The sequence below is a fragment of the Nicotiana tomentosiformis genome, chromosome 2 (assembly GCF_000390325.3).
Source record: "Nicotiana tomentosiformis chromosome 2, ASM39032v3, whole genome shotgun sequence".
Taxonomy (NCBI): Eukaryota; Viridiplantae; Streptophyta; class Magnoliopsida; order Solanales; family Solanaceae; genus Nicotiana; species Nicotiana tomentosiformis.
In genome coordinates this window covers 112,839,829-112,852,805 of record NC_090813.1, presented here as the reverse complement: position 1 = coordinate 112,852,805, position 12,977 = coordinate 112,839,829, and the positions used below count along the sequence as shown (strand labels likewise).

The window sequence follows — 12,977 nt, the reverse complement described above, 5'->3', positions numbered from 1 at the left end:
TGGTTTGAGTTCCTCTATAATTTTTGGGTTGTGCTGATGAATATAGTCCCCTGTTGGGATCTGGGTATGCTATTTGTGAAGAAAGCATTTGTTGGAGGCCCAGGCAATAATGGGTATCTTCCTTTAGGGCCTGCTATAGGCCTACTATTATTGCTTGTATAATATTTTGTAATTACATTCATCATTGGGTCTGTAATAATTTTATAATAAATAATTGGGGTGTTAGTGAAATCAGGGAAATGAGCATACTCTAATATTTGCATGAAATGGTAGAAAACATGCCTATAGGGTTCGTATGATCTACTTGTTATTTTATCCAACCTGTCATATATGCTATTCAATTTCCACATACACTGGTAGAAATCATGCCATTAGGAAAATCGCACACTCACACAACTTGTCTACTACCAAGGCATAAGTGCTTTATTTATTCCTATGTCTAATGCCATGTGTTACTAGACAACATGCCTATAGGAAACAAATGTCAATAACCATTCCTTCAATAACTGCAGCATATTCATTAGATACCATGCCTATAGGATTATACTAGCTTATGTTCTATTGATCTTCATCTAGAAATCATGCCTATAGGACTTTAATTGGTTAATTTGCTATTGTTATCATATTGCTCACCTAGAAAATATGCCTATAGGGGCTAAGTATAAAAAATCAGTTTCAATCGTTAATCGTTAGAAATCTTGCCTATGGGGTATTACCACTCGCTTTAAAGTGTCAATACTGAACTTTCAAACACTATTTCATTGCTTAGCCATGCCACTATTAGAGAGCATGACCATAGGATCAAACACAAGTAATTCTGAATATTTCTGATGGTTCCCACTGCCCCCTGCTGCGTAAATCACCTAGCGATCATTTCTATAAGCTTAAAGTGGTGTCTTGCATCTGAAACTACCTGCACGTTTGATTCCAAGGTCATATAGAAACCATGTCTATAGGGCTTAAATGGCTTTAATTTGTCTCAGTTCTGAAACTGTCTAACGCCTAATGTGAGAACCTATTTTGCGTGTATTTGTTGTTTAAGTGTGGAGGCTAACTTGAGCCCCTAACTGTCCTTACATGAAGTCCAACTTGTTTTGTATGTCGCCTATTTTTATCATTTTGAGCAGCCTAAGTAAAGTCTAGAACCACCCTAAATAGAGGTCCAATGTCTCCTGGACCATAGGTACGGGACGAGCAGTGCACGCATAGGGCATGCCTTAGAATTGAATTAGAGCGCTTAAGTAAACAAATTTAACATAGTAATCGGGTAGTAGGAGATGATAGTCTGTGCCCGCTGAATAATATGAGTAATTCCCTACCTCAAGGGAGTTGCAAAGTATTATTTATGTTGCACGGGGTGATCCTTTAGGCTAAAAAACTTAGCCCCCCCTCTCTTGTTTATACTTTTAGCCGTCTAATATAGACCGTCATAGTTATATCCTTGTAATCCTTATTTCTCATTGTGTTATAATAAATTTCTTTGACCCTTACTCTCTTTGTTTATCTTGCCTAATTATAATTCACATAATCTTAAGTTCGGCCGGGACCCACAGTTGTGGACCTCGAAGAGTGCCTAACACCTTCTCTTTGAGGTAATTTGAGCCCTTACCCAATCTTTGGTGGCGTTGACTAGTCAAACAGAGTTATCTACATAATAGGTGCCCTAACACACCTCAAAAACCGTTAGGTGGCGACTCTTCTTCTTTTAGCACTCTATATCTCATCCAAATAAGTTGTCACAACGTCGAAACCCACTTTCGCGAGAAAACGGGGCGTGACAGCATGACGACTCTGCTGGAGAAATACTTAGGCTCTTACCATAATGAACTTGGCTTATGCGGATTATTTTCTTTGTTATAACATGCACATCCCTTTCCCGTTCGCCATTATTTGCTATGACTTCTCTTCATTTTGTTTAAAGATTGCTATATCATGCCTCTCCCATCCCTACTCCCTTCCTTACTTTATTACATTCTCGCATATATTTCACGAACTAACTTCTCCCTTTGTCTTTCTTTCTTATGCTTTTCATGTTTTAACTTATTACCGTATTTACTGCTTTTACATATTTATCATGAAAATACTTGGCAACGTGTTATCTCTGCATAAAGCATGCTCCACATCATACTCCACTCGTGCCATTTATCAACATAGCGGCACTTGATGAGTGTCCGCGCTCTTCCAGACCCTTTTTAAATCAGAAAGGCTTATTTGCGGTAGACTAGTCGATCAACGGTGCAATCGACAGTCTCATGCCTTTCCCTCTCAAGTTGTCCACTTGAGAGTACCAGTCTAGACCATTCTAGAAACCTTACTCCAACATCAAATGTACATGCATCATGTTAAACCTAGTACGAGTTATGACGTTGTTAATGTAATAGCCCGCTAAGATAAGCCCTGTCCAAAGTTCGACGGGATTTCCATAATCCTAATGGACACTACCATGTTATGTGCATTACTTGGAGAAAATGTGACAATATGTTGATCATTATTGTGTAAATGGTCGAATCTGGAGGGGGAGAGGGCTAACTTAATTTTCTTGCAGAAAATGAAGCATGAAGTCCCCAGGTTTGGCATGGTCCAAAACATCCCACCTCTGCTACTTGATTGGTGGAAAAATCTCGCGCCTTGCGACAAGAATCATGTGAGAAGGGTCCTTGGTAATTTTCCGTCCTTGCTAGACATCCGACCAAATAGGGCATTGATCGAGGCCCCTACCATATTTTGGGATGAGAAAAGGGTCGTCCTCCGCTTTGGTGACATAAAAATGACTCCTCTCTTAGAAGAAATAGGAGGCTTCGCTAAGCTGCCATGGGATAGTCCAGGGTTATTAGTGCCAGAGAATCGCACCCTTTGCGGTTTTCTAAAAATGCTAGGTTTCAAGAAAAATGATGAGTTGCTTTGTTTGAAGAAGTCATACATCCCATTGAATTCCTTTATGAGCGTTACGGGCATAGTAAGTTATATCGTCTTCATCATGAGGAACTTGCCATTACCTCCTTAGGTTGGACGCACCGCCGAGTTTATGTATTCATCATTTGCTTCTTGGGTTTGTTGATATTTCCAATGAAAGGGGGGAGGATTCACACTCGTTTAGCTATGGTTGCAAGAACTTTAATGGAAGGCATCGAGGGGCAAAGCTACACCATCATCCCTATGATCCTAGCTGAATTGTACCGCGCTCTAGATCGGTGCAAGTAGGGGTTCGGACATTTTGAAGGTTGTAATCTATTATTGCAAGTCTAGTTATTGGAATACTTTCAGAAGGGAGAATATCGTCAAGAGATTCTGCGACGGTCATTGAATGACTACATAGTTTACCACCATCCAAATAAAATGACATTCATCCCAGTTAGGTTCGCACAACCCGGAAGTGTTGTAAGTTGGGTACGTTTCTTCAGCAATCTGACAGACGATAAGGTACATTGGATGTTTGAGTGGTTTCCTAGTAGTGCGTTCATCATCAGGTCAAGGGATACTACTCATTTGGTATTGATCTGGTTGCGAGGCATTTATCCCTATGCTCCTATAAGGGTAATGAGACAAGCAGGAAGAAAAATGTCATACCTCGAGTTTCCAACATGGTCCAGTACAAGGCAGATTTCAAAGGGGACATCATTCCTTTCAAGTTCGAGGCGCAACATATATGGAACCAGAAGGTCATTGTGGAAAGAGAGACTATCGAGCCAGACAGGTACCATGCCGGTCATGTGTATTTCTATCCATCATGGTTGGTAGATGATGTAGCGGGAGACGTCAAGCCAAGGGTCAATTTTGAAAATAGGATCATCGATGATGCTGCTGAGGCACAGGTCAAGTATAGAAGGCTTCGCAAAAGGGTTTTTGAGTCCAAAGCTAGACATCTGGAACAACATAAAGTGGACATGGAGGCAATTAATGAATGGAAGGAAATCTCCACTAAGTCCACCGAGAGATTGGAATATCTAGAGCAAGGATTGATGGAGCTTGAGGGAAAGATGAGAAAGAGGCTTGCGGATTGTCAGAACACAGATGTCAGCGAAGGAGGGCATCTAGAAAAAGCTTATTTATTGTTGGATATGCGCGACCTGGGAAACCTGATTGATAGAGTCAAAAGAGCCAAGCATGGAGAAGGTCCCTCAGGGACCAAATAGATTTAGCAAATGATGTTCTTTACTATTTTCTAGCTTAGTTTAGATTTTGATTGTAATAAGATGCCATTAGTAGCTTCATTATTATTATCGATTTAGTAAAAGTTTGGCTCATTTTCACATTAATGAAATGACGCAATATTGGCATCAATTTTTCCAAGTCTATGTGTCGCTTAGGCCTACCTCAGGCACAATAAGGTCCCCAATTAGGACGCGAATTATTGCATGATTTTACAGAACATGTTTAAATACTGCAATCATTCTTTCAAATATCCCTTACTGACTTGGTTACCTTTTCCTTTTTCTTTCTTTTAATTATTCCCATTCTCCAAGGCTGGTTCGTGCATACTGGTATCATATGCATATCACACTAGATCCAGAGGTCCTCCACCTCCTGCTCCACTAAGTGATCCTAAAGGCAGAAGCAAAGGGAAAGGAAAAATGGATGATTTAAGCGGTATCAGAAAAGACAATGCTACTATGGCAGAAAACGTTGAAGCTTCAGATGGCCGAAGTACTCCGACATAGAACAAATTGGTCTTATGCTTGGAACAGAAAATCCTGGAGCTACAAGGAGAACTTGAGCAGGTCCGAAACTTGGCGAACCTTTCCCTCACCCTAAACGTCCCTGATATCAACCAACAAAATCCAAATGCCCAAAACCCGGCACCACCCAAAACACACAGAACCAAAATCCACCGTCAAATCCTCCTGCACCACATCAATACACCACACCTCCTCAGAACTATAACCCTCCACCAGTACCTACTCCTCAACAACACCACCATCATCCGACTCAATACCCGCAAACCACCACTTGTCACACTCCCCAGAATTCACCACAACCTACTCTTGATCCCCAAAACCCAACCAATGACCACCCTTATGCCCAGATTCCCGGAGTTCACCAAAGCAATCCCATATATGTGAAAACTTTACCTCACACCCCACAACAAACCCTATATATACCGGAATCAACCGGGAAGGATTTGCTTATCAGGAACTTGGCGGAGGAACTCAAGAATCTTACTGACAGAGTTTAGAATGTCGAAGGTGGTAGGGGCATTGAAGGTTTGAACTATGAGGACTTGTGCATTCAACCAGATGTAGAACTGCCGGAGGGTTACAAACCTCTTAAGTTAGAAATGTTCAATGGAACCGGTGATCCGTAAGTATATCTAAGAACATATATTGACAAACTTGTACGAGTTGGCAAAGATGAACGAATCCGTATGAAGCTATTCATAAGAAGCATTACAAGAGATGCTTTGTCTTGGTACATCAGTCAAAACCCAAAGAAGTGGGTTAATTGGGTGAGCATGGGTCAGGCTTCATGGACCGATTCGGGTTCAACACAGAAAATGCACCAGACGTTTTCTACATTCAAAATCTCAAGAAGAAACCAACGGAAACCTTCCGTGAGTATGCTACTCGATGGAGATCTGAAGCTGCAAAAGTAAGGCCAGCACTTGAAGAAGAACAGATGAATAAGTTCTTCGTCAAAGCTCAAGACCCGCAATACTATGAAAGGCTGATGGTTATTGAAAAACATAAATTCTCTGACATCATCAAGCTTGGAGAAAGAATAGAAGAAGGGATCAAGAGTGGAATGATGACAAATTTCGAAGCACTACAGGCCACAAATAAAGCTTTGCAGTTAGGAGGTATCTCGAAGAAGAAAGAAGTGGGTGCTGTAATGGTGGCCCAGGGTCCTAAGTCTCCTCTCACATACCAAACACCTCCACCCACATACCATCCCTCACCCCCCAGATACCAACAACCTGCCACTACCTACCATGCCTATAATATACAACCCGTATATTATCACTCATCACCACCCGCCTGCCAAAATTACCAAAAACCAAGACCAAACTTCGACCGCAGACCACCTAGACAATACACTTCAATTGCTGAACCCATAGACGAACTGTGTGAGAGATTGAAGGCTGCTGGTTATGTCACTCCCATTCCCGCCGTTGCTATGGAAAACTCTTCTCAGTGGATTAACCCAAACAAGACATGTGCCTATCACTCAGGCATGAATGGCCATACTATTGATGAGTGTCTCACTCTAAAGGACAAGATTCAGACATTGATCGACACCAAGGTCATACAGGCAAAAGAAGCCGCACCCAATGTTCGTAATAATCCTCTGCCGAATCACAGAGGTGAGAGAGTCAATGTGATAGAGACCAATGAAGAATGGGATCCGGAGGGGTCCATTGGACTTATTCGGGAGATGGATGATCCTAAAACATCTCCAGTCACCCTCATGCCCATTTTGGTACAAACCCAAGCATCGCTTGAAGTTGAGGTAACCGCACCAACACCGTTTGAAGTTGAGGTAACCACACCCTTCACTGTGATGGTAGCACCCATTCTATCTTACAAGTCTAATGCTATACCATGGGATTATGTTGCGGAAGCGAGAAGGAAAGGAAAAACGAAAATGGAAGAAACAGGTGTAGCACAAGGCATGTCTAGAACTGGCAGGGTTTATATACTAGAGCACTTGGGAGGAACAAGCAAAGAAGCTGCATCTAAGCCACCTGTTGTTGAGACTGTCCATGATGACCTTTGGAGAAAAGTGCAAGCGAGAGAATACTCTGTGGTTGACCATTTGAACAAAACTCCCTCTCAGATATCTATCTTGTCACTGCTACAAAACTCCGAGACACATAAGAATGCCTTGATGAAGGTGCTGAGTGAAGCCTATGTACCCGCCAATGTCACTAGTGGGGAAATGGCCAACATGGTCGGGCTGGTACTGGAAAGCCACAAAATCATCTTTCATGAAGACGAGCTGCCACCAGAAGGACTTAGTCACAACAGGGCACTACATATCACAGTGCAATTTGAGGATAAATTCATCACCAGGGTCCTGATAGATGGGGGTTTGAGTCTCAATATATATCCACTGACCACTCTGAAGAGGTTGGGTAAAGGCCTGCATGAGATATGAGCAGGAAGCATGAATGTGAAGGCATTTGATGGATCTCAAAGAGCCACAATCGGAGAAATCAACCTCAGCCTACAGATGGGCCTAACCTAGTTTGATGTTGAGTTTTAAGTGCTGGATATATCTGCTACCTACAATCTATTGTTGGGACGACCTTGGATACATGCCGCTGGGGAAATGACCTCTACTCTGCATCAGGCCGTGAAATTTGAATGGAACCACCAGGAGGTGATCATCCACGAATACAGAAGTAATCCCATTTATACCAATCAGACTGTTCCGATCATCGAGAATAGGAAGAAGTTAGGTGGAGAAATATACCATCGCATTGAGTGCGTAAGTGCAATTGAAAAGGACAAATGGTGGAGCAACAAGATAGAAAGCATACTGCTATGGACAAGGTATGAACCTGGTAAGGGTCTCGGCAAGAATCTCCAAGGGATCAACAAACCGGTATAGCTGAAGCGTCATGGTACAACTTTCAGACTTGGGTATGAATATACTTGACAAGAGTGCCAGGATTGGTCGCCACCATGGCATGGTCCTTATTATCCGCTGGGACAATCGGTACCATATTTGCACCAGACATTTCATCAAGCTGACATGATGTGGGGGTCTGAGGAATATGAAGCCTTAGCTGGCATAAGGAAGCTGTTTCTGGATGACGAAGACATGGATTGCAGTGCGATAGTTGAGGAGGAGGAAGAGGAAGACCTTACCATTCAGACCGTTAAAAAAGGAGCTGTTCTCAAGAATTAGACTGCTGCACCATCCCGGGCCTGTAGAGTTCCTGGGTAGCCTGGCAATTAACATCAATTATTTTAAAGCAATGTTTTGAGCATCTAAAACATTTTCAGTATTTTGTTTTGAACGTATTTTGTTTTGAAATAATTGCTCGAGTCATCGAGCCGTACTTGTTGACGTTTTTCAAGATTTTATTAATGCATTGCTATTTTTAGTATTTATTGTTATTCTTTATATTTTCTCTCTACATCATTATTATTACCTATCCCGATGAATCTACGACTGTGACATGTAATGAGGCAACGCAACATAAGGATAATGATTCAGAGGATCTGGAAGACGGCATAATACATGAGGAAATTGTCAGAGAAGTGGAAAACTTTGAAAACAAGCCTAAGTCTAATTTAGAGGAGACTGAGACAGTTAACTTAGGGGACTCCGAAACGGCCAAGGAAACACGTATAAGCATTCACCTATCACCATCAGAGAAGGAAGAGTATGTCCGATTCCTAAAAGAGTATGAAGATATCCTTGCATGGTCCTATGATGATATGACTGGTTTGAGCACATCCATAGTGGCTCACAAGCTACCTACCAATCCCAGGTGTCCACCGGTAAAACAGAAGCTCAGAAAATTCAAGCCGGATATGAGTTTGAAGATAAAAGAGGAGGTCACCAAGCATATCAAAGCCAAGGTTCTCAGAATGGTTAAATATCTGACTTGGTTGGCCAACATTGTGCCGGTTCCGAAGAAAGATGGGAAAGTCAGAGTGTGTGTTGATTACCGAGATTTAAACAAGGTGAGTCCCAAAAATGATTTCCCATTGCCCAATATACACATACTGATCGATAACTGTGCCGAGCATGAACTCCAGTCCTTTGTGGATTGCTTCGCAGGGTATCATTACATCTGGATGGATGAAGCGGATGCCGATAAGACAACCTTTATCACACCATAGAGAATGTACTGCTATAAAATGATACCGTTTGGTTTGAAGAATGCTGGAGCCACTTACATGAGAGCCATGACAACCATTTTCCATGACATGATACACAAGGAAATAAAGTTCTACGTGGATGATGTTATCATCAAATCCTGAAGAAGCACATATCATATAGCAGACTTGAGGAAATTCTTTGATCGGCTTTGAAGGTACAATTTGAAACTGAATCCTGCAAAGTATGCCTTTAGAGTCCCTACCGGAAAATTGTTAGGATTCATCGTTAGTCATCGAGGGATTGAATTGGACCCGTCAAAGGTCAAAGCTATCCAGGACTTTCCACCCCTGAAGAATAAGGAAGATGTGATGAGCTTCTTAGGGCGTCTCAACTACATCAGCCGTTTCATAGCACAATCAACCGTGATCTGTGAGCCGATCTTCAAAATGCTGCAACAAGCTGGACTGAAGAATGTCAGAAAGCCTTCGACAAAATCAAGGAGTATTTGTCTAAACCACATGTTCTGGTACCACCAGAACCAGGAAGACCTTTGCTGCTTTATTTGTCCGTACTAGATAGGGCTTTTGGTTGCGTTTTGGGATAACATGATGAGACTGGAAGAAAGAAGCATGCAATATATTATCCGACTAAGAAATTCACACATTACGAAACCTGGTACTCTGTGCTGGAGCGCACCTGCTGCGCTTTGACATGGATAGCTCAAAAGTTGAGGCATTATTTCTGTGCATACACCACATATCTCATATTAATGATGGATCTGGTGAAATACATTTTCCAGAAACCCATGCCTACAGGAAAGACAACAAAATGGCAGATATTTCTGAGTGAATTCGACATCATCTATGTAACTTAGAAAGCAGTCAAAGGGCAAGCGTTGGCAGATTATTTGGCAGAAAATCCTGTAGACGGAGAATACAAACCACTGAAAATGTATTTCCCCGATGAAGAGGTATCATTCGTAGAATAAGATATCACCGAAGCATATGATGGTTGGAGAATGTTCTTCGACAGAGCTGCATACTTCAAATGAGTGGGTATCAGAGCTGTCTTAGTATCAGAAACTGGCCAACACTATTCGGTCTCTGCAAAACTCAGGTTTCCATGTACCAATAATATGGCAGAATATGAGGCTTGCATCTTGGGACTCAGGTTGGCCATTGACATGAATGTTCAGGAGTTTATGGTGTTTGGAGATTCCGATCTTTTGATGCATCAGGTTTTAGGAGAATGGGCTACCAAGAATACCAAAATATTATCATATTTGTACTGTGTACAAGAGTTGTTCAAGAGGTTCACGAAGATAGACTTCAAACATGTTTCGAGGATTCAGAACGAGTTCGCAGATGCATTGGCCACTTTATATTCCATGATACAACACCCAGACAAGAATTTCATCGATCCTATTCCAATAGGAATTCATAAACAACCGGCTTATTGTGCTCATGTTGAATAAAAAAGTGACGGAAATCCGTGGTTCCATGACATCAAAGAATACTTGGCAAAGGGAGAGTACCCGAAACACGAAACTCATACTCAGAAGCACACACTCCGAAGGTTAGCCAACCATTTCTTTCAAAACGGAGGAATTCTATACAGAAGGTCTCCAGACCTGGGATTATTATGGTGTGTCGACGCCAAAAAAGCATCCAGATTGCTCGAGGAAATACACGCCAGAACCTGCGGACCGCACATGAATGGCTTTGTCTTATCGAAGAAAATACTAAGAGCAGGATGTTTCTGGATGACTATGGAAACAGACTGCATCAAGTATGTCCAGAAGTGTCACCAATTCCAGATACATGCTGATATGATACGAGTGCCACCCAATGAACTTAATCCAACAAGTGCACCTTGGCCTTTCTCCGCTTGGGGCATAGATGTCATCGAACCCGCTGCTTCAAATGGGCATGGGTTCATTGTAGTGGCCATAGACTATTTCACAAAGTGGGTTGAGGCCGCATCTTACAAAGCCGTAACTAAGAAGGTCGTCGCAAATTTTGTTCGGGATCGTATTGTTTGTCGGTTTGGAGTACCGGAGTCAATCATCACCGACAACACCGCCAATCTCAACTGTGATTTAATGAAGGCCATGTGTGAAACTTTCAAGATCAAGCATAAGAATTCCGCAACATACATGCCACAGATGAATGGAGCTGTAGAAGTCGCCAACAAAAATATCAAGAAGATACTAGGAAAATGGCAGACAATTAGAAACAATGGCACGAGAATCTGCCATTTGCTCTGCTCGGGTATCGTACCATGGTGCGCACATCAACTGGGGCAACTCCTTACCTACTGGTCTACGGTACGGAAGCGGTTATCCCTGCCAAAGTAGAAATCCCTTCTCTAAGAATCATACAAGAAGCTGAGCTCAGCGACGCAGAATGGGTACAGAGCCGATATGAACAACTGTCTCTCATCAATGGAAAAAGCATGAATGCGGTATGTCACGGTCAACTCTACCAGAATAGAATGGCAAGAGCTTTCACAAAAAGGTCAGACCAAGACAATTCACATCGGGGCAGTTAGTGCTAAAGCGGATCTTCCCACATCAGGACGAAGCCAAGGGGAAGTTCTCACCCAACTGGCAAGGTCCCTACATGGTTCATCGATTACTAACAGGAGGAGCACTCATACTTGCAGAAATGGACGGAGAGATTTGGCCAAAACCTATCAGCTCAAACGCAGTCAAGAGATACTATGTTTAGGATTGTTTACATTTCTTTACTTGATGTAACTGAACTACGCTTGACCCGATTCCCATTTAAGAGGGGATACGTAGGCAGCCCTGTGGGTTCGACCACATCTTAATAAAATCTTCATTTTCCCCCACGATCAGAAACTGGGGCAAGATCGCAAGTTCAGCCAACTTCGTCATATGTGGAACATCTAAAAGTATTGTCAGAAGCATGCATTTAAATTGGGGCAGAATTTTGAGGGGAAATTCTAAGGCAAGGAGGTCGCAATGTCTCTAAAATGTGTCACAGTCACCGACTCATCTAAATTATTTGATGTCGCATACTGCTACATTTCAAATAACTATATTTATCAAATGCATTGCATATTTTTTGAAAATTTTGTTTCTATGACAGGCCGATATTGCCCAGGGTAACTCAAACAGGATCCCAAAACAGGAGCAGAGGCCGAGCAAGAAGACAAAAGCACGAACCGACCTTTCCCTCCACAAAACTCACAATATTTCTTTAGATGCAGGCACGATAAAATAACATTATCCGCAGATACATTAAGTCACTACCTTCATGATTACAAATTACCTAGCGCAAACACCTCCAGCTAAGAAATACTTTACTTTCTCACCGTCACTCACTGTTCTCTTGCATAAGGCTAAGCATTGCCTTTCTTTGCATGATACTAAGCATTGTCTCTTCTTCTTGCATGAGGCTAAGCATTGCCTCCCCAATTGCATAAGGCTAAGACTGCCTTTCCCTGCATGAGACTAAGCATTGTCTCTTCTTCTTGCATGAGGCTAAGCATTGCCTCCCTAATTGCATAAGGTTAAGCACTGCCTTTCCTTGCATGAGACTAAGCATTATCTCCCTTCTTTACATGAGACTAAGCATTGTCCCCCCTTCTTGCACGAGGCTAAGCATTGCCTCCCTAATTCCATGAGACTAAGCATTGTCTCCCCTAATTACATGAGACTAAGCACTGTATCCATGAGACTAAGCATTGTCTCCTCTTCTTGCATTAGGCTAAACATTTCCTTTCCTTGCATGAGACTAAGCACTGTCTCCCCTAATTGCATGAGACTAAGCATTGTCTCCTCTTCTTACATAAAGCTAAGCACTGCCTTTCCCTGCACAAAACTAAGCATTGTCTTCCCTTTTGGCATAAGGCTAAGCATTGCCTTTTCCTTGCATAAGATTAAATACTGTCTCCACTACACTACCTAAAACCTAGCACTATCCCTCTGTTCACCTAGGGCTAAGCACTGCCCTCATCTTACACAAGACTAAGCGTTGTCTTGTCTCATTTTCGTATGTGACCAAGCATCATATTTTGTATTTCATGGGCTGAAACATCGCCGTCTTGTCCAAAGGCGTCATAGTCCAAAGGCATCATCCTTATAGCCGGGAGACACCATGCCATGGCTTGAGGATCTCTCAATATTACACATCATTATTCAAAGGCGTCGTCGTCCATAGGCACCATCCTCATAGCCC

General features: G+C 42.3%; 1 protein-coding gene across 1 annotated transcript; it reads left to right on the top strand.

The window, feature by feature from the left end:
* Positions 1-5,664: 5,664 nt before the first annotated feature.
* LOC138905416 (uncharacterized) lies at positions 5,665-7,092 on the top strand. The gene has a single exon (XM_070193939.1). It carries the CDS (start codon positions 5,665-5,667, stop codon positions 7,090-7,092), a length of 1,428 nt encoding a protein of 475 aa, XP_070050040.1.
* The last annotated feature ends 5,885 nt before the right edge of the window (positions 7,093-12,977 follow it).